The sequence below is a fragment of the Leucoraja erinacea genome, chromosome 16, assembly GCF_028641065.1.
Source record: "Leucoraja erinacea ecotype New England chromosome 16, Leri_hhj_1, whole genome shotgun sequence".
Taxonomy (NCBI): Eukaryota; Metazoa; Chordata; class Chondrichthyes; order Rajiformes; family Rajidae; genus Leucoraja; species Leucoraja erinaceus.
The window spans coordinates 3,205,727-3,230,704 of record NC_073392.1 but is presented as its reverse complement, the minus strand read 5'-3'; the positions used below and the strand labels follow the sequence as shown (position 1 = coordinate 3,230,704).

The window sequence follows — 24,978 nt, the reverse complement described above, 5'->3', positions numbered from 1 at the left end:
CCAAAATGTTTTTCTCATCTCAGTCCTAAAGGATTTTCCCTTTATCCTTAAACTGTGACTCCTTGTCCTGGACTTCCCCAACATCGGGAACAATCTTCCTGCATCTAGCCTGTCCAACCCCTTAAGAATTTGTTTAAGAAGGAACTGCAGATGCTGGAGAATCGAAGGTACACAAAAAAGCTGGAGAAACTCAGCGGGTGCAGCAGCATCTATGGAGCGAAGGAAATAGGCAACGTTTCAGGCCCGAAACGTTGCCTATTTCCTTCGCCCCTTAAGAATTTTGTAAGTTTCTATAAGATCCTCCCCACTCAATCTCTTAAATTCTACCAAGCACATGACTGTCCATTTCCGGGACTGCAGCGTTCCAGGGTTATACAATATGGGGCATGCCAGTCCGAATCATTCCCCCACTGAGGAACTGTACCTGCATCCCTTGTGTCCACAATGAAGTCGGACATTTCACAGGTCCGCCCAGCTTTCAGGCCGTCTCCGGAGACACGCACCCGGCTGGCATCTCCGATCTCAGACTGGCCGACCATGATGGTGATCGGGCTGTTGGCCACGTGCTTGCCGTGCTTCTTGATGCTCACCAGGTGTTTCCCCACTTCCCGTGGGATGAAGGAGATACCTAGGAGTGAGGAATATCGTCAGTGTAGGAGAGCCAATTCAATTCAACTTTAATGTCATCGCACAAATACAAGTATGAGTACAACGAAATGCAGTTTTGCGTCAGTCCGTAGTAGTTGTACATAAAGAAATTAAAAAATCGAAACATGGAAACATAGAAATTAGGTGCAGGAGTAGGCCATTCGGCCCTTCGAGCCTGCACCGCCATTCAATATGATCATGGCTGATCATCCAACTCAGTATCCCGTACCTGCCTTCTCTCCATACCCCCTGATCCCTTTAGCCACAAGGGCCACATCTAACTCCCTCTTAAATATAGCCAATGAACTGGCCTCAACAAAAGAGGGAAGATACAGAATAATCAAGAAATACAGAATAATTAAACAATGGGGACGGAGGGACCGGAGAAATCTATCGGCGGGACTCCAAGTTCAGCAGTGTGATTGTGTTGTTGTAGAAGCTGTTCCTCATCCTACTAGTACGTGACCTGAGGCTCCTGTACCGCCTCCCTGATGGGAGGAGGGCAAACAGTCCATGGTTGGGGTGTGAGGGGTCTTTGATGATCTTCCCAGCCCGTCTCAGACACCGTTTTCGGTGGAGGGCATCCATGGCAGGGAGCGGGGCACCGATGATGTGCTGCGCGGTTTTCACCACCCGTTGTAGTGCCTTCCTGTCTGCTACGGTGCAACTGCTGTACCATACCGTGAAGCATACCGTGAAGCTATTTATGCTGAAGTTAGTCACTGTTAGTATAAGGTGGACAACAATGCTTGGGAAACTCAGCAGGGTGAGAGGCAGCATCTATGGAGCGAAGGAATAGGTGACGTTTCGGGTCGAGACCCTTACGGGTCTCGACCCGAAACGTCACCTATTCCTTCGCTCCATAGATGCCGCCTCGTGTTCTGTTCAGCCGCCAGCTCCGTCTACTCACCAATGTGGTTGTTGGGCAGTCGTTTCAGCAAGCACGGCTCATCTTGTCCGCAGGGAGATTTGATGCTGGCGGTGAGCAGGCTGAGGTCACTCTCGTTGATGTCCAGGGAGATGTCTGCCGCCGAGCCCACCTTGACCTGAGACCGTCGCCGGTTGTCATCTGCAAATAATTCCATGGTCAACAGCTTCCCATTAATCTGCTCCATGTGCCCTCTCTGACCGTAGTTTAGTTTAGAGATACAGCGCAGAGCCAGGCACTGCTCACCCGAGTCCGCACCGACTAGCGATGTCCACACACTAGCACTATAACACACACACACACTAGCACTATAACACACACACACACTAGCACTATAACACACACACACACACTAGCACTATAACACACACACACACTAGCACTATAACACACACACACACACACTCACACTATAACACACACACACACACACTAGCACTATAACACACACACACACACTAGCACTATAACACACACACACACACTAGCACTATAACACACACACACACACTAGCACTATAACACACACACACACTAGCACTATAACACACACACACACACTAGCACTATAACACACACACACACACACTATAACACACACACACACACTAGCACTATAACACACACACACACTAGCACTATAACACACACACACACAATTTTACACTCATACCAAGCCAATTAAGCTACAAACATGCACATCTTTTGAGTTCCAAATCTGAGGTAGGACATTATTGCCATAGAGGGAGTGCAGAGAAGGTTCACCAGACTGACTCCTGGGATGTCAGGACTGTCTTATGAAGAAAGACTGGATAGACTTGGTTTATACTCTCTAGAATTTAAGAGATTGAGAGGGGATCTTATAGAAACTTACAAAATTCTTAAGGGGTTGGACAGGCTAGATGCAGGATGATTGTTCCCGATGTTAGGGAAGTCCAGGACAAGGGGTCACAGCTTAAGAATAAGGGGGAAATCCTTTAAAACCAAGATGAGAAGAACTTTTTTCACACAGAGAGTGGTGAATCTCTGGAACTCTCTGCCGCAGAGGGTAGTTGAGGCCAGTTCATTGGCTATATTTAAGAGGGAGTTAGATGTGGCCCTTGTGGCTAAGGGGATCAGAGGGTATGGAGAGAAGGCAGGTACGGGATACTGAGTTGGATGATCAGCCATGATCATATTGAATGGCGGTGCAGGCTCGAAGGGCCGAATGGCCTACTCCTGCATCTATTTTCTATGTTTCTATGAGTGTGGGAGGAAACCAGAGATCTAGGAGAAAACCCACGCAGGTCACGGGGAGAACGTGCAAACTCCGTACAGACAGCGCCCGTAGTCAGGATCAAACTGTAAGCGCTGTAAAGCAGCAACTCTACCGCTACTCCACCGTGCCGCACCAACCTGCCAGAAAACCTCCGCCAACTTAGACGTTTCAGGTTTATTTACAGACACAAGGAACTGCGGAGGCTGGCAGCTTGCTCAGACCATCACGCAAACCAACCTCCCTTCCACTGACTCCATCTACACCTCACGCTGCCTAGCCAAGGCCAGCAGCAGAATCAAGGACCAGTCTCATCCCGGACACTCCCTCTTCTCCCCTCGCACCACCAAGCAAGAGCAGCGGTCACCTATTCCTTCGCTCCACAGATGCTGCCTCACCCGCTGAGTTTCTCCAGCATCTGTGTCCACCTCCCTGGTACACCATCGTTGGAGATGAGACTGCCGTTACCTGTGATTTTGGCGGTGAAAGGACTGCCAGCGATGTGCTTCTCGTTATATTTGACCAGGATACTGTAGTCTCCGGGCAGGGCGGGCAGGTACGAGACGGTACATGTCCCATCCTTGTTGTCAATGCAGCTGATTTCTGCCTTTGATGGACCCTCAATGGCCAAGTCAAGACCACCTAGACAGGAGAAGAATAATAAGAAATAGACCAAAGCAAACTATTTATCAAGATGATTGGGATCGATTCCGGATCAATAACTCCAATGCACCAGCCCACATTTGCTACTGACGTATAAATAAGATGGCTGCTTATTTTACCATCTCCAAACGTAGTTGAAACTTGCAATAATAAGGGGCAGCAGATGTTGGTTTATACCAAAGGTAGACAAAATAGTGGAGTCAGAGGATATGGGGAAAAGGCAGGAACGGGGTACTGAGTGGGGATGATCAGCCATGATCACATTGAATGGCGGTGCTGGCTCGATGGGCCAAATGGCCTACTCCTGCACCTATTGTCTAATGCCTATTGACACAGAGTGCTGGAGTAACTCAGCGGGTCAGGCAGCATCTGTGGAGAACATGGATAGGTGACGTTTCACAGAGTGCTAGAGTAACTCAGCGGGTCAGGCAGCATCTGTGGAGAACATGGATAGGTGACGTTTCACAGAGTGCTGGAGTAACTCAGCGGGTGCAGCAGCATCTATGGAGCTAAGGAAATAGGCAACGTTTCGGGCCGAAACCCTTCCGGGTTTCGGCCCGAAACGTTGCCTATTTCCAGAAGGGTTTCGGCCCGAAACATTGCCTATTTCCTTAGCTCCACAGATGCTGCTGCACCATAACTGAGTGGGTCAGGCAGCATCTGTGGAGAACATGGATAGGTGACGTTTCACAGACTGCTGGAGTAACTCAGTGGGTCAGGCAGCATCTGTGGAGAACATGGATAGGTGACGTTTCACAGAGTGCTGGAGTAACTCAGCGGGTTAGGCAGCATCTGTGGAGAACATGGATAGGTGACGTTTCACAGAGTGCTGGAGTAACTCAGCGGGTCAGGCAGCATCTGTGGAGAACACGGATAGGTGATGTATCGGGTCGAGACCTTTTATTCAGACTGAAGACGTGCTCCGGCCCAAACAGTCACCACCACCTTGTCCAGAGATGCTGCCTGCATACAGCACCCGTGGTCAGGATCGAATCCGTGACTCTGGCGATGTAAAGCAGCAACTCTACCGCTGCACCACCGTGCCTCCCTGATTTTACATGTAGTTTACATCACATTTCCTGCAATTTTCCTCCGTCTGCTCCAGTTTCCTCCACATCCCAAACAAATGTACAGGCTGGTCGATTTATCGGCCATTTAAATAGCCTTTAGCTTGCAGATGAGTTGAGGTTGAGGTGGGGGGGAGATAGAATTGAAGGGAATGCAGGGTAAACAGTGGACATGGTAAGCGGGTGCTTGGGCAGCATGGATTCAACGGGCCGAATGGTCTTTTCCATGCAGTATCTTTACGTTTCTACCCCTTTCGACAAATTTAACAAACATTATATGGACCAAAGCAGGATCTTGTCCCGGGAGCTAAATATGCTGCGAACATCGTTGACCAGAATGACGTGAGATCTTCACTAACTGTTGCAGATTGAGCATCAGTTTATCATTGCCGGCTGGCTCTGTAGCCCAGTACACGTGCAGGCACCGGTAGCCCTCCCCCTTATGGTCTAGATTTAGACCACTAGACACAGGAGCAGAATTAGGCCATTCGGCCCATCGAGCCTTCTCCGCCATTCGATCTGTCTTTCCCTCTGAACCCCTTTCTTTTGCCTTCTCCCCATAACCTTTGATGCCCTTCCTAATCAAGAACCTATTCATCTCAGTTTTAAAACGAGTTTTTGTGGAGAAGGCAGGAGAATGGTGTTGAGCTGGCGAGATAGATCGGCCAGTATTGACTGGCGGAGTAGACTTGATGAGCTGAATGGCCTAATTCTACATCCTAGTACTTACGAACAATGCCCAAGGACTTGGCCTTCACAGCCGTCTGTGGCCAAATTAATTCCACAGATTCACCATCCCCTGGTTACATATATTCGGCAGCGATTGGTCGCAGTTTGGTAAGAATGCTCACCCTCTCCGGCATCCTCCGTCACGATGGTGAAGGTGGCCAGCTTATTGGCCACCCCGTAGACCAGGCCTGGCCCGAAGGCCGACACGTGGCCCGTGCCTCCGTAGTTGACGTAGAACTGCAGTGGACTCTCTGAAAGGCAAATAGTGCAAGGTTCAGATACAATGGCCAATACCAATACCAATCACACCGCTGTCCCCCCAGATCCTGACCAACTTTTACCGCTGTACCATAGAGAGTATCCTGACCACCTGCTTCACGGTATGGTACAGCAGCTGCACTGCTGCGGACAGGAAAGCACTACAACGGGTGGTGAAAAGTGCTCAGCACATCATCGGTGCCCCGCTCCCTGCCATGGATGCCCTCCACCGAAAACGGTGTCTGAGACGGGCTGGGAAGATCATCAAAGACCCCTCACACCCCAACCATGGACTGTTTGCCCTCCTCCCATCAGGGAGGCGGTACAGGAGCCTCAGGTCACGTACCAGCAGGATGAGGAAAAGCTTCTATAACAACACAATCACACTGCTGAACTCGGAGTCCCGACGATAGATTTCTCTGGTCCCTCCGTCCCGATTTGTTTAATCATTCTGTATTTCCTGATTATTCTGTATCTTCTCTCTTTCTATTTTTTTTTTCTTGTTTTTCCTCTTTATGCACAACTACTACGGTCTGACGCAAAACTGCATTTCGTTGTACTGATACTTGTATTTGTGCGATGACATTAAAGTTGAATTGAATTGAAAAAAAAAAAAAACGCATATCTGGCCTGCGGGCAGGGAGGACAGGCATCAACAGTGCCCCAAACACCTACAGTTTGAAGAACGGGCCTTCCATAAGCTAGGCAGGCACGTGCCTACCCTGACTAAAATTATACCATGGTGATTACTAAATATAAATAGTAAAGGGATGGGAGAATGATGCCTATCTAACAGTTCGATTTCTTAGGTAGGCATAATTCTCCGTGCCATTCCCACCATCTCTTCCCCTGCCATCACCCTTCATCTCCCCCACCCCACCCATTCAGGAATTAAGAATAAAGGAGACTAGGAAGCCATGGGCAAATTGAATTGTAACTGTTTTAATTTTTTAATTTTTTATTTTTATGGAGAGAACAATCTGCGTATGCACGGTTTAATTTTTTTTAATTTTTTTTTTTTAAAGCCGACTAACTGCCTACCCTGAGTAATTACTCACGGCACGTGCCTGAAGCTAGGCTGCTGTCTGATTCACCTCTACCCCATTGCGGACATTGGACTTTGTCTCTGGAACTGGTGCGCTACAATGCTGAGAACTATATCCTGCTCTCTGTATCTTCCCCTTTGCTCTACCTGTTGTTCTTGAGTTTGAACTGATTGTATCTATGTGTGCTATTATTTAATCTGTTCACTGTACCTCAATACACAAGACTAAACCTGATCTTCACCAGGCTGAAGAGTGAAAAAGGCTCCCGACCGGAAACGTCAAACCCATCACTTTTCTCCGGAGGTAGTGCCTGACCCGTTGAGTTACTCCAGCACATTGTGCCTGATCCTAGCCACACAGATTATGTTAATGACACAAAGAACTGCAGGTGCTGGAATCTTGTGTACAATACAAAGTGCTGGAGGAACTCAAGGGGACAGGCAGTTGAAAAAGTTACTTTTATAACAACTAAACCAGGTTCGCTTCTTAATAAACAGACACCACACAAACTGTTTGGTAGACCAGTTCAAAACTTTACTTAACATCGGCCGATGGAAGGGAGCGAGAATTCCAGCTAAGTGACCAATGTAGACACTCAACTGTCCTCGGTCCTCTTCTCTGAACAACAGAATTACATTGCCTTAAATAGGGTTTTTTTTTTGTCCCCTTAGCACATTCCACAGACATTAATCATGTCAGAGGTACAGGAAAAGGTTTCCACAGATTGCATCACATCAAAGGCCTTTTGTTTACATGGTACAAGATATACTAAAAACATTGGCCATTTGCTTTATTGCCTCTTGCTTCAAAGATGTGACCAACTATGTCTCTCTTCCTCTATCACCTCCTCCCCCATAAACATTGGTCATTTGCTTTGCTTTATGGCATCTCACTTCAAAGATTTGACTTGCTATGTCCCTCTTCCTTGTTGTCACTTATCACTTGGGAGACAATGTTATGGTATTTATTATCCCACACACTGCAACCTGAGACAAGCCTAATTTGACACTAAATATAAACTGTAAGCTAGCCCTGAAACCTATTTTAATTTTTTCTTATTTTTGTAACTTTATTCGGCTTCATCACAGTCAGCATCAGTGGAGGGAATGGACAGGCAACATTTTGGGCTGACACCTTTCCTCAGACTGACCCGAAACTTCTACCATGCCTCCCCTCAACCTCCAACTTCCTTCAAATTTGTCCAATCTCCCCTTATAAGACCAGAAGACACAGGAGCAGAAATAGGCCATTCGGCCCATCAAGTCATGGCTGATCCATCTTTCCCTCTCAGCCCTGTTCTCCTGCCTGCTCCCCATTAACGTTGATGCCCTTACTAATCAAGAACCCAATGTAAATGACTAACTGTCCATTCGTCCACAGTTCCATGGCTCTTCACTGCCGTGTGTGCAGTGTAGAGTGACATTCTTTCTGCAAAACCTACACATGCTCGATTCGCCATATTGTGGCACCATTTACACAAAGAAGTCCCAATGTCCAAAGATGCTGCCTGGCCCGCTGAGTTCCTCCAGCACTTCACGCTCAGCAAAAGGTGAGCACTGTTCATTGACGAGTGAAATGGGCTATTGATTGGGGACGATCAGCCATGATCACAATGAATGGTGGTGCTGGCTCGAAGGGCCGAAGGGCCTCCTCCTGCACCTATTTTCTATGTTTTTTTGTTTCTATAAAATGAGTGGGTTAATATATGATGAGCGATTGTTGGCACTGGGCCTGCACTCGCTGGAGTTTAGAAGGATGAGGGGATACCTCATACACTAGAATAGTGAAAGGCCTGGATAGAGTGGAAGTGGAGAGGATGTTTCCACTAGTGGGAGAGTCTAGGACCAGAGGCCACAGCCTCAGAATTAAAGGACGTTCCTTTTAGAAAGGAGATGAGGAGGAATTTCTTTGGTCAGAGGGAGGTGAATCTGTGGAATTCTTTGCCACAGACGGCGGTGGAGGCCACAAGTCAGTGGATATTTTTAAGGCAGAGATAGATAGATTTTTCAGATATTAATTTCAGATAGCCCTTGTTTTCCCTCTCTCTCCATCCCCGTCCCCTTCCCAGTTCTCCCACTAGTCTTACTGTCTCCGACTACATTTTATCTCTGTCCCTCAGTCTGAAGAAGGGTCTCGACCCGAAACGTCGCCCATTCCTTCTCTCCAGAGATGCTGCCTCACCCGCTGAGTTACTCCAGCGTTTTGTGTCTGCCTTCGATTTAAACCAGCACCTGCAGTTCTTTCTTACACAAAGATAGATTGTTGATTAGTGCGGGTGTCAGGGGTTGTGGGGAGAAGGCAGGAGAATGGGGTTAGGAGGGAAAGACAGATCAGCCGTGATTGAATGGCAGAGTAACCTGTGAAAGGTTGCAGGGGCCTTGTGGGGCGGCATTGTGGGTGGGAGGAGGATTACAATAGACAATAGACAACAGGTGCAGGAGGAGGCCATTCGGCCCTTCAATGCGATCATTACCTGGGATGTGGTTGCCGTTGTACTTGATGTGCATCTCGTGAAGACCAGCTTCTGTCGGGGCGTACTTTACTGTTACCGTGCCATCGTGATTATCCACTATCTCCGGCTTAGCGGTCTTGTTCGACGGCATTCGGACTTCACCTGTGGACAGAAGCAGCTGGGGATTACCAGATGAAAAGTGCAGGTGAAGTTTACAGAAGCCCAACACCACCGATTTACTTCAATACAGTCAGATGGCTAAATCAGACAGTTTGATAGACAATAGGTGCAGGAGTAGGCCATTCGGCCCCTCCAGCCAGCACCGCCATTCAATGTGATCATGGCTGATCATCCACAATCAGTACCCCGTTCCTGCCTTCTCCCCATATCCCGTGACCATATAAGATTGTTAATGGCTTGGACACGCTGGAGGCAGGAAACATGTTCCCGATGTTGGGGGAGTCCAGAACCAGGGGCCAAAGTTGAAGAATAAGGAGTAAAACATTTAGAACGGAGACGAGGAAACACTTTTTCTCACAGAGAGTGGTGAGTCCGTGGAATTCTCTGCCTCAGAGGGCGGTGGAGGCGGGTTCTCTGGATGCTTTCAAGAGAGAGCTAGATAGGGCTCTTAAAAATAGCGGAGTCAGGGGATATTATGAGAAGGCAGGAAAGGGGTACTGATTGGGGGTGATCAGCCATGATCACATTGAATGGCGGTGCTGGCTCGAAGGGCCGAATGGCCTACTCCTGCATCTATTGTCTATCGTTACTCCAGCACTCTGTGAAACGTCACCTATCAATGTTCTCCACAGATGCTGCCTGACCCACTCAGTTATGGTGCAGCAGCATCTATGGAGCTAAGGAAATAGGCAACGTTTCGGGCCGAAATCCTTCTAGAAATAGACAACGTTTCGTGCCGAAACCCTTATGGGTTTCGGCCCGAAACGTTGCCTATTTCCTTAGCTCCATAGATGCTGCCTGACCCGCTGAGTTACTCCAGCACTCTGTGAAACGTCGCCTATCCATGTTCTCCACAGATGCTGCCTGACCCGCTGAGTTACTCCAGCACTGTGTGAAGGTTTACGTACTGTCTTTGGTGGCACTAAAGAGTTTTTTGTACCAATATTGTGATTTAGTTCACTGAATAGGGCGTCACGGTGGCGCAGCGGTAGAGTTGCTGCCTCACAGCGCCAGAGACCCAGGTTCGATCCCGACTACTGGTGCTGCCTGTACGGAGTTTGTACGTTCTCCCCGTGATCTGCGAGATCTTTGGTTTCCTCCCACAGTCCAAGGACGTACAGGTCTGTAGGTTAATTGGCTTGTTAGTATCATTGGCAAATCGTGCTTAGCCTGTGAAGGATAGAGTGAAGTGCCTGTCCCACTCGGTGATTTTTTTGGCGATATCAGGGTCGCCGAAAGATTTCGAACGTTTCAAAATCCAGCGGCGACAAAAAAATGTTGCGAGACTTCATCAATACGTCATCACGCCGTGAATTGTCGGTGACCTGATACGTCAATCACTTGTGCCGGCAGTCACGAGAAAAAAAATCTCCAAGTGGGACAGGCCCTTAAGTGTGCGGGGATCGCTGGTCGGCGCGGATTGGGTGGGCCGAAGGGCCTGTTTTCTAGCTGTATATCTAAACTAAATTAACGTCAACATTTTCGTTGTATTAACATTATTACGTATTACCTACACGTATTGCGTTTGTTCGCCTGGTGAACTGCAGCACGTCAGAATTTAATTATTCTGCTGTCAGAATACATGACAATAAAACACTCTTGACTAATGGCTGTGCAGGGCTGGGCTGGCCTGGGTCATTGTTTGCAAAGTAAGCTTTCTAACATTGCAGCCAGATTGCTGCTGTCGTTTTCGAGACCAACAATACTCCCATTCACTGAAGCTGATGTGAAAAACATCCCTGCAGCCCCGCTCTTTGCTTTGATGAAGGAAACACAAACTCAAGTTCAGAGATGAGTTTACCACAAAGGTCCCAGCTTGGCTGGCTTCTTCCCAGGCTGGAGGGTTCTAGAGCTCGAGGGCACAGGGCTACTGTGGCAGAGGAGACAATTGAGACCGACGTCAGGGTGAAACGAGGAACTGCAAGTGCCGGTTTACAAAATAAAAGAGACAAAGTGCTGGAGTAACTCAGCAGGTCAGGCAGCATCTGTGGAGAACATGGATAGGTGACGTTTTGGGTCGAGGCCCTGCTTCACATGGGGATATGCTTCTTCAGTCTGAACGTCACCTATCCATGTTCTCCACAGATGCTGCCTGACCCACTGAGTTACTCCAGCACTCTGTGAAACGTCACCTATCCATGTTCTCCACAGATGCTGCCTGACCCGCTGAGTTACTTCAGCACTCTGTGTCTTTTATTTTTAGAAGCTTTTTTAAGAGCTTTGGAGATTTTTTAGAGCTTTAGAATCCTCTAGCCTAGGAAGAAGCCAGCCAAGCTGGGACCTTTGTGGTAAACTCATCTCTGAACTTGAGTTTGTGTTTCCTTCACTGTTTGAGTAGTACGGGGGTCTGAGGTTGTGGGGAGAAGGCAAGAGAATGTGGTTAGGAGGGGAGAGATAGATCAGCCATGATTGAATGGCGGAGTAGACTTGATGGGCCGAATGGCCTAATTCTACTATCACTTAGGACGTTATAACTCTTTGCTGACCACCCCAGATCCCTAGTAAAGCATGCTTTCAGATAAAAGATCGCATCCAAGGCAAGATGATAAACCATAGATGGTAAACATGGCAAATAGGGGCAGGAGTAGGCCATTCGGCCCTTCAAGCAGTTCTTACCTGTAATCTCCCCAGTTCTCAGAGCAAAGGGAATGACGATATCAAACGGTCTCAAGCCCAGACGATCCATCTCATCAGTTGCCACGAACGCTCCGTCATGGACCTTAGTTACAGCATCAGAGAATGCAAGAGGTATATTAACAATTAATACTTCACAGTCCAGTCTATCGTCTAGTGTTTGGAAAATGCCGTCTTTCAGTTTACAAAAACCATCTGTAGGAAAGAACTGCAGATGCTGGTTGAAATCGAAGGTCGACACAAAATGCCGGAGTAACTCAGCGGGGCAGGCAGCATCCCTGGAGAGAAGGAATGGGTCTGAAGAAGGGTCTCGACCCGATAGCGGTCTCTCCAGAGATGCTGCCCGTCCCGCTGAGTTACACCAGCATTTTGTGTCTGCCGTGTCAAAATCTTGCAGTTTTCACCGTTTGCCAAATTCTTCACCAATTCCCCACTCGCAAATAGCCAACCAGAGAACTGCAAAGCTGTGATGTTCATCAGCCTTTGATCGCAGGGTTCTTTAATTGGCTGGTAAAACCCAATTAGCGACACGTGCTGTTGAAAGTTGTTCAGCAGTTAAACAACCAGTGCTGCCCCCCCCCCCGCGCTCGAATCTCCGTCAGCTGGTGATGTGCTGAGTCAGCGATAGCAGTAGTTAAAAAGGCAATTTAGCCAAATGTGTGTGTTCAGACCCAGAATTCAATTGAGGGGAAAAATAGGTTTTATTAATAAGGTCAAAATTCTTCAAGACTTATTTTTTGGACCAGATATAGTGGTTTTTTACCCAACATTTCATCAGGAGGGTGGAAAGAAATTAGAGTTTAATTTAAAGATACAGCATGGAAACAGGCCCTTCGGCCCGCCAAGTCCATGCTGACCATCGATCGCCCATTCACACTCATTCTATGTTATCCCACTTTCTCATCCACTCCCTTCCACACCTGGGGCAATTTTACAGAGGTCAATTAACCTATAAAAACCGCACGTCTTTGGAGCGTGGGAGGAAACCGGAGTCTCCGGAGGAAAGCCATTTAGAACGGAGAGGCGGAAACACTTTTTCACACAGAGAGTTGTGAGTCTGTGGAATTCTTTCCCTCAGAGGGCGGTGGAGGCCGGTTCTCTGGATACTTTCAAGAGAGCGCTAGATAGAGTTCTTAAAGATAGCGGAGTCAGGGGATATGGGGAGAAGGCAGGAACGGGGTACTGATTGGGGATGATCAGCCATGATCACATTGAATGGCGGTGCTGGCTTGAAGGGCTGAATGGCCTACTCCTGCACCTATTGTCTATTGTCGATTGAAAGCCACAGGGAGAACGTGCAAACTCCGCGCAAGAGGTGAGGATTGAGCCAGGGACCCTGCCGGGGTGAGACAGCAGCTCCACCCGCTGCAACACCCTTAACCGCAAAACAAAAAGGAAAATAAATTGCTTATATTCTGAAATAATCGCTAAGGTGTGAAGCGATCCTCCTGCTGAGGACTCCCAGCTCCAGCTACACTGGTTGAGTACCTGTAACCAAACCCTTCAGACAGTGAACTGTGCTGTGGTCGTCAAACCTGAAGCAACAAATGCCCATACATGGCCACAATGTTAGTGCACCTGAGCAGGTACGCTCACTGCTCAAGTCTCAGCTCCAGGCGGGCTGAGTTCAGCTGGAACGAGAGTTTGCTCCACATGAATCACCCATGGTGAAGAAACATATGATCTACATGAGGAAGGAAGACAGGTTGGTGGGGGGGGAAGGGGGGAGAGAAAAGTGGAAGTGCCCAAGATGCCAATCCAGTTAGGATAGGTTCCTCTTGACTTGTGCCTGGAAAGAACATTAAAGCAGAACAAACTGTCAGAGTGGGTAACCGAGAACATATTTCTCAAGAACGGTCCCGACCTAAAATAGACTCAGAAAGCTGGAGTAACTCAACTGGTCGGACAGCACCTGTAGAGAACAGGAATCGGTGACCCAATACGTCACCTGTCCATTTCCTCCAAGGATGACCCGCTGAGTTACTCCTGCACTTTGGGTCTTCTTTGTGAACCAGCATCTGCGGTTCGTTGTGTCCACACGTTGACCTGCAGCTATTGGGTTGAAAAGACCAAACCCTCAGTCCCCACTCCACGATCTTGCACTCTCCTAGTTCCCATCCACCTGCCCTCACCCCTATCTCCCCACGAACGTCCCAGCACAAACACTTCATCAGACCCAAAGATAGAAACAACCTGAAACATCGACAATAGGTGCAGGAGTAGAGGCCATTCAGCCCTTCGAGCCAGCACCGCCATTCAATGTGATCATGGCTGATCATCCCCAATCAGTACCCCGTTCCTGCCTTCTCCCCATATCCCCCGACTCCGCTATCTTTAAGAGCCCTATCTAGCTCTCTCTTGAAAGTATCCAGAGAATCGCCCTCCACCACCCTCCGAGGCAGAGAATTCCACAGACTCACAACTCTCTGTGAGAAAAAGTGTTTCCTCGTCTCCGTTCTAAATGGCTTACTCCTTATTCTTAAACTGTGGCCCCTGGTTCTGGACTCCCCCAACATCGGGAACATGTTTCCTGCCTCTAGCGTGTCCAACCCCTTAACAATCTTATATGTTTCAATAAGATCCCCTCTCATCCTAAACTCCAGAGTATACAAGCCCAGCTGCTCCACTCTCTCAGCATCTGACAGTCCCGCCATCCCGGGAATTAACCTTGTAAACCTACGCTGCACTCCCTCAACAGCAAGAATCAGACATCCATTTCCCTTTTCCATCTTTCTCCCTCCCCCGTCTCTCCATACAGTCTGAAGAAAGATCCCGACCCAAAGTCGCCTGTCCATTCCTTCCATAGATGCTGCCTGACCCGCTGAGTTCCTCCAACACTCTGTGGTTTGTCTACAAGATGATGCTGGATGATATTTCCCTTCATTTCACAGTAGGTTTAAGCAACCGAATCATGCGACCACAACTGGGGAACAGTCCTGAACTATATACCTCCTTGGAGCCCCATGGACTATCTTTGATCGGACTTTACTGGACTTTACCTTGCGCTAAACGTTATTCTCATTACTCCCTTCATCATGTATCTGTACACTGTGGACAACTCGATTGTAATCGTGTATTGTCTTTCCGCTGACTGGTTAGCAAGCGACACAAAAGCTTTTCACTGTACACGTGACAATGAACTAAACTGAATTTACTCAGTGCATAGACACACTGATGCTTTATTCAGTTGACAGAAGCAGCGAGAATTCCGACCCAACCACCAACTCAAGTCTGCGTTCCAGGAGGTACAAGGTAGACAAAAGTGCTGGAGAAACTCAGCGGGTGCAACAGCATCTATGGAACGAAGGAAATAGGCAACGTTTCGGGCCGAAACCCTTAAGGGTTTCGGCCCGAAACGTTACCTATTTCCAAAGGGTTTTGGCCCAAAACTTTGCCTATTTCCCAAGTGTTTCGGCCCGAAACGTTGCCTATTTCCCAAGGGTTTCGACCCGAAACCTTTGCCTATTTCCCCAGGGTTTCGGCCCGAAACGTCGCCTATTTCCTTCGCTCCATAGATGCTGCTGCCCCCGCTGAGTTTCTCCAGCACTTTTGTCTACCTTCGCTTTTTCAGCATCTGCAGTTCCTTCTTAAACATTCCAGAAAGTACAACGTGGAAGGGTGGCAAAGAAGGAAAGTGTGATTGGAAGTGCAGTCCCCACAACTCAATGCAGAACTTTGAAACTTTGGCAAAGCATACAATTTCGCATTCGGCATTCGTGAAGTGACCATTCGCAGTAAAGTGGCCGGTGCATCTCCATACAGTAAACCCTCGTTATTATCGACCTCTTTATAGTGGACTTTGGACTTATATGGATTGTGTCTTTATGGACACAGATTGCTACTCAAACTGCGGATGACATTGCAATTGGCAAACGCAGATCCACACAACTCTATTAAACTATGTAACACGTAGCCTTCAGTGTTTTTTGGCTTGAAGTAACAAAAATTAATTTTTTAGCTGTTAAAAAGAACTTTGTGTTTGAAAAGGAGTCAAGTGGCCGCTAGGTTTTTAGTTTCAGAGATGCATCGCGGAAACAGGCCCTTCGGCCCACCGAGTCCACGCCGACCAGCGATCCCCGCAAACTAACATTGCCATGACTTCAGAATTAAGGGACAGAAGTTTAGGGGTAATATGAGGGGGAACTTCTTTACGCAGAGAGTGGTAGCGGTGTGGAATGAGCTCCCAGTGGAAGTGGTGGAGGCAGGTTCATTGGTATCATTTAAAAATAAATTGGATAGGCATATGGATGAGAAGGGAATGGAGGGTTATGGTATGAGTGCAGGCAGGTGGGACTAAGGGGAAAAAAAAATTTGTTCGGCATGGACTTGTAGGGCCGAGATGGCCTGTGTCCGTGCTGTAATGGTTATATGGTTACCCTACACACGCTAGGGACAACTTTTACATTTAACGCCAAGCCGATTAACCTACACACCTGCACGTCATTGGGAGTGTGGGAGGAAACCGAAGATCCCGGAGAAAACCCACGCAGGTCACGGGGAGAACGTGCAAACTCCATGCAGACAGCACCCGTGGTCAGGATTGAACCGTGGTTAGAGCCAATCCTTTACTCGTTTATAGCAGATAATCGGCGACAATTAACCCCCCCCCCGCCAACTGTGGTCCATAATAACAAGGGTTTACGGTATTTCAGAGATTTGCATTTTAAGATCCCAATTCTGTTGCCCTAGTGATTTGTGACGAATAGTTGTGGTGAATTGCCAGGTTCTTTAGTAACTTGTCAGTTTCTTTGTTGAACTAAATTAAGGTGCATGTTGCAATCAAAAGCGCTTGAACAAAAGCGCCTTTAAACTGTCCAATCTGTATCATGGAGGAATCTCCCTCTACCTTGCAAGGAAGTGTGGACTGCACTGAGAGATACAGATGGCAGCTTAATGCAGAATCCCCTGTTCAAGCTGCTGAGCAGTTCACACCTGTTTAAAACTGAGAATTCATTATCCACCGGCCAGTGAAACATAAAAAGTCACACCACTGAAAATGGACAGAGAGGGAAGGAATGCAGCGATCCAGGTGGCAGATCCCAGCAAGCTGTGAACACTAGATATGGAAGAAGAAGAGAAGAATAGGAAGTTTAATATATTAAAGTCTGTACCCAGGGTTGGAAGCCAGGTGGGTAAGCGTTTAGAGATGCTTGCTGCTGCTGCACCAACTGCTGTGGAATGATCGGAACTTCATCTGTGGCCTGATGGATAGCAAATGGCAAGTTAGTGTTGAACGTACACACATCTACATCCAACCCAACCCAATAGTGGTGCTGAGAAAAAACTTCATAAAGTCTTTCTGATGCAATGTCCAAGACATCTTCCCTTGGCATGTATGCAACGTGTAGAAATGGCAATATGTAAAGAAAGGTTTATAAAAGACTGTTTCTTAAGGACATGCGAGGGATGCTTTGGGGCTTGTCCCACTTTCATGACCTAATTCACAATCTCGGCCGAGTTTGCCCTTGACTCGTAGTCCCTTGACAGCATGATCGTCACGAGGTCGTGGGTGGGCCGTTGTTGCTAGCTGTAGGTACTTGTGGCATCAAGTACGAAAAACGTTGCGGTGTTTTTCCTGGCATGATGAAAAAATGTCCACGAGTAAAAAAGCTCGTGAGAGTGGGACAAACCTTTAGTTTGCAAGTGTCAAGATTTTCCAGTATTCAACCAAATCTCTGGGTCAAGTTCAGATGACACATAATGGTTTTCTGTCACCATGCGTTGATGTTGATTTTTATGGACTTGTGTGTCTTGTTGCTGGTTTGGTAAGACTGTTTGGCAAGTCAAATTCCTCGTATGTTTTTACATAATAAATTAATTCCAATTCCAATTATTGAGAGAATGCCAGCACACATAACAGAGGCTGCCACCAGCAACAAGCACACTAAATAATCATTTACAGAGGTCATAATAATATTCTACGTTTATAACTACCTTTTGGAATAGATCGGGTAACTGCACAATCTGTTACCCGGAGTGGGGGAAATCAAGAGACAGGGGACATAGGGTTAAGGTGAGATGGGAAATATTGAACAGGGGACAGAGAGGGGCAACTTCTCACACAAGAGGGGGGTGGGTGTATGGAACCAGCTGCCTGGGGAGGTACATGAGGCAGGGACTATAACTATAGCCTGAAGAAGGGTTTAGGCACGAAACGTTGCCTATTCCGTCTCTCCATAGATGCTGCCTCACCCGCTGAGTTTCTCCAGCATTTTTTGTCTACCTTACATCTAAAAGACATCTGGATAGCTACATGGATAGGAAGGTTTTGAGGGATAATGGGCCAAATGCAGGCAGGTGGAGCTAGTGTAGATGGGGTATCGTGGCAGGCATGGACATATCGGGCCGAAGGGCCTGTTTCTGTGCTGAGGGACTCAATGGCTTCTGGATGTGCAATATTGGTTTTACTAATGACCTGCCCCCAAAAGTACTAATCAGTAACTCATTTGCTGAATGGTTATGCTGTGTAAAGAGTGTGATGCAAGTTCCGATTGAGATCTTGCCGTAGAGGGAGTACAGAGAAGGTTCACTAGGATGTCAGGACTTTCATATGAAGAAAGACTGGATAGGCTCGGCTTGTACTCGCTAGAATTTAGAAGATTGAGGGGGGATCTTACAGAAACTTACAAGATTCTTAAGGGGTTGGACAGGCTAGATGCAGGAAGATTGTTCCCGATGTTAGGGAAGTCCAGAACAAGGGGTCACAGTTTAAGGATAAGGGGGAAATTTTTTAGGACCAAGATGAGAAAAACATTTTTCACACAGAGAGTGGTGAATCTCTGGAATTCTCTGCCACAGAAGGTAGTTGAGGCCACAGTTCATTGGCTATATTTAAGAGGGAGTTAGATGTGGCCCTTGTGGCTGAAGGGATCAGGGGGTATGGAGGGAAGGCAGGTACAGGATACTGAGTTGGATGATCATCCATGATCATATTGAATGGTGGTGCAGGCTCGAAGGGCCGAATGGCCTCAACTCCTGCACCTATTTTCTATGTTTCTAAGGAGCAGGTGGATCTTTGTGCTGTGAATTATCTCCTACAGTGATCACTGCCTTTGACGCTCTTAACTAAAGTCTCGATTGCCTCTTCCGATCTTTGTGTTGTGTATTAAAGTTTCCTTCAACAGCAGCAATATGGAGACGCTCACCACAACATGGAATGGGCTGTTGGCGACATCCACGCCTCCAAAGCGGACATACACAACGTAGGTCCCGGCCTCGGGGGCCGTGTAGTAGATGTTGTACGTCCCATCGTCATTTTCAATCACGTCCGCTTCCACCTCCGTGCCGTCGGGGGCACAGATTGTACAGGTCACCTTGCCTTTCCCTGCCGCCTTCGCATCCACCTTCATTCCCAGCTCTTCTCCCAACTGGACGCTTGGCCCCAGGCCGGAACCTGCAGAACAATGGGAGATGGTTGCAGTGCTTCAGTGGAACATGACCAGCCGTGGACAGAGACACACTAACTGGCCCAGATGACCAGATGTGGACATTGCCACGGTAACTTGCCCAGATGTGGACAGAGCCACACTAACTTGCCCAGATATGGACAGAGACACACTAACTTGCCCAGATGACCAGCTGTGGACATTGCCACGGTAACTGGCCCAGATGTGGACAGAGACACACTAACTTGCCCAGATGACCAGATGTGGACAGAGACACACTAACTTGTCCAGATGACCAGATATGGATAAAGCCACGCTAACTTGCCCAGATGTGGACATTGCCACGGTAACTTGCCCAGATGACCAGATATGGACAGAGATGCACTAACTGGCCCAGATGACCAACCATGGACATCACCATGGTAACTGCCCCAGATGATTCCATTCTCTTCCAGTCACAAGTAACTCCAATCCCGAAGAATCCTCTCCAATACCTTCCCGACCACTGGCAGGAGGCCAGCATTGTTTGTAATTCCAAATACTTTCCCACCTACCCCATCTGTTCAGTATGGACATTGTGGGCCAAAGGTTCCACATTCCCGTGCTGTACTATTCTATGGTGGTGAATCTCTGGAACTCTCTGCCGCAGAGGGTAGTCGAGGCCAGTTCATTGGCTATATTTATGAGGGAGTTAGATGTGGCCCTTCTGGCTAAGGGGATCAGAGGGTATGGAGAGAAGGCAGGTACGGGATACCGAGTTGGATGATCAGCCATGATCATATTGAATGGCGGTGCAGGCTCGAAGGGCCGAATGGCCTACTCCTGCACCTAATTTCTATGTTTCTATGGTCTATCTCTATTTATGCTCCAAGCCACCAACTGACCGCCAGAAAGTAAGCTATGGGGCGTGGTCCAAATTCCCCTGGAGTTTGAGTCCCGAGTCATCAGATTGGATCTACAACCGACAACAGTCGTGTTGTTGGTAAATCTAGCAAGTCAGCAGATCTTAACTAATTGATGACTTAATGGCCTGTCCCAGATAGGCGTCATTTGTACGTCACGCAGATGGTGCACGAACATTTTATGCATCCCAAAATCTTCGTGTGCTGCCAGCGACCGTGTGTCACTGCCACGCACCATGCGTGCGTAATGCGCACATTGAAACATATAAGATTGTTTAGGGCTTGGACACGCTAGAGGCAGGAAACATGTTCCCGATGTTGGGGGAGTCCAGAACCAGGGGCCACACACAGTTTAAGAATAAGGGGTAAGCCATTTAGAACGGAGATGAGGAAACACTTTTTCTCAAAGAGAGTGGTGAGTCTGTGGAATTCTCTGCCTCAGAGGGCGGTGGAGGCGGGTTCTCTGGATGCTTTCAGGAGAGAGCTAGATAGGGCTCTTAAAGATAGCGGAGTCAGGGGAGAAGGCAGGAACGGGGTACTGATTGTGGATGATCAGTCATGATCACATTGAATGGCGGTGCTGGCTCAAAGGGCTCTTAAAAATAGCTGGAATTGGCTCGAAGGGCCGAATGGCCTCTACTCCTGCACCTATTGTCTATTGACGCGCGTCGTGTCGCGTAAATTATGCGCAAATGACGCCCAAGTGGGACATGTGACCACACTGACCTGACATAGTGCACTTGCTGGCATCGCCCGCCGGCGCGGCGCGGATTCGGTACGGAGACGCGGGGATCTCGTCCCCGCCGTACTTGATGACGATGGTGTAGCGGCCGGTCTTGTCCGGAATGTAAGACACCCGGTAGGTGCCGTCATTGTTGTTGTGGATGTTCGCCTTCTTCGGTTTGCCTTCCTGATCCTGCGAATAACACCGGCCACATTCCCAAAACATTAGCAACGTTCCCCCCCGACGGAACGCAACGTCCGACCGTTCTCATCAACGCACGCCCTTTGGATGTGTGACCAAGTGGAGGCGTGGGTTCGAATCCCACTTCTGACACCATGTAAAGACTTGCCAAACACACGATGTCTTCACTACTAGAGTGAGATAGAGGTGGGGAGGCTACAGTTATACTGAAGATAATGGGGAGGTCACTATGTTAAAGGAGCATGCACTGATCTACAGGTGGTGGGGGGGGGGGAAGCCGGAGCAGCCGGAGGAAACCCACGCAGTCACGGGGTTGAACGTACACACTCCACACAGACAGCACCCGAGGTCAGGTTGGAATGTCCGGGTCTCTGGCGCTGTGAGCGAGCGATCGATTCCAACAGATTCCAAAAATAAAATCTTTAACAAGGAACTGTAGATGCTGGAAAAATCGGTAGACAAAAATGCTGGAGTAACTCAGCGGGTGAGGCAGCATCTCGCTCGGTTTTAACCCAAGAATCATCTTAACAGAAGGCAACCAGTCTCGTTGACCCACACCACCCTGGCCAGGATCTCATCTCCCTGCTACCATCGGGAAGAAGGTACAGGAGTCTGAAAACCGTGACCTCCAGGTTCAAGAGCAGCTTCAGCCCAGCTACCATTAGGCTGTTGAACACTGAACAACACTAACCTCAGCAACTATCATCTTCTACGGACTGTAGCTTTTGTTGCACGGTGGACTTTTTTTTTTTTGCACTCAAAGCACTATTATTCATTTGTTGAATTTTTGATCGAGCAAGTCAGAATTTCATATTTACATTGTCGGTACATATGAGATTTAAACATTCTTGATACCCAGAATCAATATGGTCTTTCTCCGATAAAATATGACCAAGTCATCACACCCATGACTCTGATACAGAATCAGTAGGATTATCAGGAAGATAAAGGCCTGGATAGATGTTTAGAGGATGTATCCGTATCCACTAGTGGGAGAGTCTAGGACCAGAGGGCACAGCCTCACAATTAAAGGATGTTTCTTTAGGAAGGAGATGAGGAGAAATTTCTTTAGTCAGAGGGTGGTGAATCTGTGGGATTCATTGCCACAGAAGGCCGTGGAGGCCAAATCAACTGATGTTTTTTAAGGCCAAGATAGATGATTTTGATCGATAGGAGCAGAAATTAGGTGCAGTAGGCCATTCGGCCCTTCAAGCCAGCACCACCATTCAATGTGATCATGCCTGATCATCCCCAATCAGTACCCCCACATCTATTCTTAAATATAGCCAATGAACTTCGACTCCCTGTGGCATTCCCAGAGATCCCCTGACTCCGCTTCTCATCTTTTTAAGGAGCCCTATCTAGCTCCCCTCTCTTGAAAGTACCTGTCCAGAGAACCGGATCCCCTCTGAGGCAGAGAATTCTTCATAAGACACAGACTCACAGATTGAGTACACTCCCTCCATGGTAATGTCCTTCCTCAGGGGAGACCAAAACTGTATGGGGAGAAGGCAGTAGAGAATGGGGTAACATAGGAGGGCAGAGATAGATCCCAGCCATGATTGAAATGGCAGAGTAGACTTGATGGGCCGAATGGCCTAATTCTGCTCCTATCACCTATGAATTTATGAGCTTATGAAAAAATCTCAAACGCTGAAGTAATGTTTACCCACATTCCATTTGTCAGTGAGACCCTCTTCCCTCCCACCCCCAACCCCGAGCATTTTAAACCCAACGCTGCCCCTCCACTGCACCGCGAGAGGAAACTATCGTAGACGTACAGTAACGTGGACGGAGAGAAGGCCTTCCCCGGCATCCTTGGCATCGATGGTGAACTCCACCGGCAGGCTGGCTTGTACACCCGCCGAGTTGAGGCCCGGCCCACTGGCTCGCACTTTGCTGGCATCGTGAGTTGGCAGAACTCTCACGCGGAACGGACTGGAAAAAAAGAAAGAACTCGTGAGCTGCTTTGGCCCGCTGCGGAAGAACATGGAATACAGGGTTAAGGGGGGACTTGATAGAGGTCTTTAAAATGATGAGAGGGATAGACAGAGTTGACGTGGACAAGCTTTTCCCACTGAGAGTAGGGAAGATTCAAACGAGAGGACATGATTTGAGAATTAAGGGACAGAAGTTTGGGGTAACATGAGGGGGAACTTCTTTACTCAGAGAGTGGTGGCTGTGTGGAATGAGCTTCCAGTGGAAGTGGTGGAGGCAGGTTCGATTTTAACATTTAAAACTAAATTGGATAGGAATATGGACGGGAAAGGAATGGAGGGTTATGGTCTGAGCCCAGGTAGATGGGACTAGGGGAGAATACGTGTTCGACACGGACTACAAGGGCCGATATGGCCTGTTTCGTTGCTGTAATTGTTATATGGTTACAGTGCAACTCATTGCCACAGACAGCTGTGGAAGCCAAGTCAATGGACATTTTTTAAGGCAGAGACAGATAGATTCCCGATTAGCGCGGGTGTCAGGGGTTATGGAGAGAAGGCAGGAGAATGGGGTTAAGGGAGATAGATTGATCAGGCATGATTGAATGGCAGAGTAGACTTAATGGGCCGAATGGCCTAATTCTAGTCCTAGACCTTGAATTTATGAACATGAACTTGCACTAAACTCCCAAAATCCTCAACCCCCCTCGAGTATGTGTTCACAGATCTCTGGGTGAAAAATGGGCCTGTTCCACAGCCGATTTTTTGGGGCAACTACTGAAAAATGTCAACATGTTGATAATTTTTCGGCGAGAGTGGCGACAATTTTTGCTGTCGTAGGTTGTCGCCAGGTGTCGTAGGTGAATTCCATTAAAATTAGTCCCTGGCAGTCGCCTAAAGAGTCGCCTAAGTGGGACAGGCCCTTGTTGTAACGCACACTCAAGGGCATCGATCGCATGTCGATACCAAATCCATTTTATTCTACAGCGTTGCAACTTTTGCTCGTTATTCAGCAAGTTCGCCTGGACCAGAATCTTTTTTTACCCGATATTTAGAAGGAACTGCAGATGCTGGAAAATCGAAGGTACACACAAACAAAAAGCTGGAGAAACTCAGCGGGTGCAGCAGCATCTATGGAGCGAAGTGAAATAGGCAACGTTTCGGGCCTACCCTGCACACACTAGGGACAATTTTATATTTATACCAAGCCAATGAACCTATAAACCTGAGGTAGACAAAAGTGCTGGTGAAACTCCGCGGGTGCAGCAGCATCTATGGAGCGAAAGAAATAGGCAACGTTTCGGGCCGAAACCCTTGGGAAATAGGCAACGTTTCGGGCCGAATCGTGTATTGTCTTTCCGCTGACTGGTTAGCAAGCGACACAAAAGCTTTTCACTGTACCTCAGTACACGTGACAATGAACTAAACTGAATTTACTCAGTGCATAGACACACTGATGCTTTATTCAGTTGACAGAAGCAGCGGGAATTCCGACCCAACCACCAACTCAAGTCTGCGTTCCAGGAGGCACAAGGTAGACAAAAGTGCTGGAGAAACTCAGCGGGTGCAGCAGCATCTATGGAACGAAGGAAATAGGCAACGTTTCGGGCCGAAACCCTTAAGGGTTTCGACCCGAAACGTTACCTATTTCCGAAGGGTTTCGGCCCAAAACGTTGCCTATTTCCCAAGGGATTCGGCCCGAAACGTTGCCTATTTCCTTCGCTCCATAGATGCCGCTGCACACGCTGAGTTTCTCCAGCTTTTTTTGTTTACCTTCTACAATTTAATTATTACCAGTTCCAGAATATTTTTGGTAGCCAGAATTAGAAACATTGCTACTACCATTTTGCACAGTGGGTGGCCATTTTGATTAATATTTACCAGGAGTAGCTGCTCTTCCACGATCTCTGCTACCCAAGTATATATACACATCGTTATATTTGCAGTAAGTCTACAAGATAATTCTGCC

General features: G+C 47.9%; 1 protein-coding gene across 3 annotated transcripts in view; it reads right to left on the bottom strand.

Annotated features, from left to right (window-relative positions):
- Positions 1-24,978, bottom strand: part of LOC129704464 (filamin-B) — a 171,675-nt gene that overhangs the window by 34,010 nt on the left and 112,687 nt on the right. For 2 of the 3 annotated variants that reach the window (XM_055647559.1, XM_055647560.1), the window contains 9 exons: positions 22,854-23,010; positions 20,874-21,063; positions 19,006-19,253; positions 11,843-11,945; positions 9,068-9,208; positions 5,413-5,541; positions 3,300-3,473; positions 1,559-1,717; positions 425-628 (listed from right to left, as the gene is read on the bottom strand). In XM_055647559.1, the coding sequence (XP_055503534.1) occupies positions 425-628; positions 1,559-1,717; positions 3,300-3,473; positions 5,413-5,541; positions 9,068-9,208; positions 11,843-11,945; positions 19,006-19,253; positions 20,874-21,063; positions 22,854-23,010 (1,505 nt within the window). Of the gene's footprint in view, positions 1-424; positions 629-1,558; positions 1,718-3,299; positions 3,474-5,412; positions 5,542-9,067; positions 9,209-11,842; positions 11,946-16,971; positions 17,062-19,005; positions 19,254-20,873; positions 21,064-22,853; positions 23,011-24,978 lie in introns of all 3 variants that reach the window. The other variant, XM_055647561.1, reaches the window with a different exon arrangement.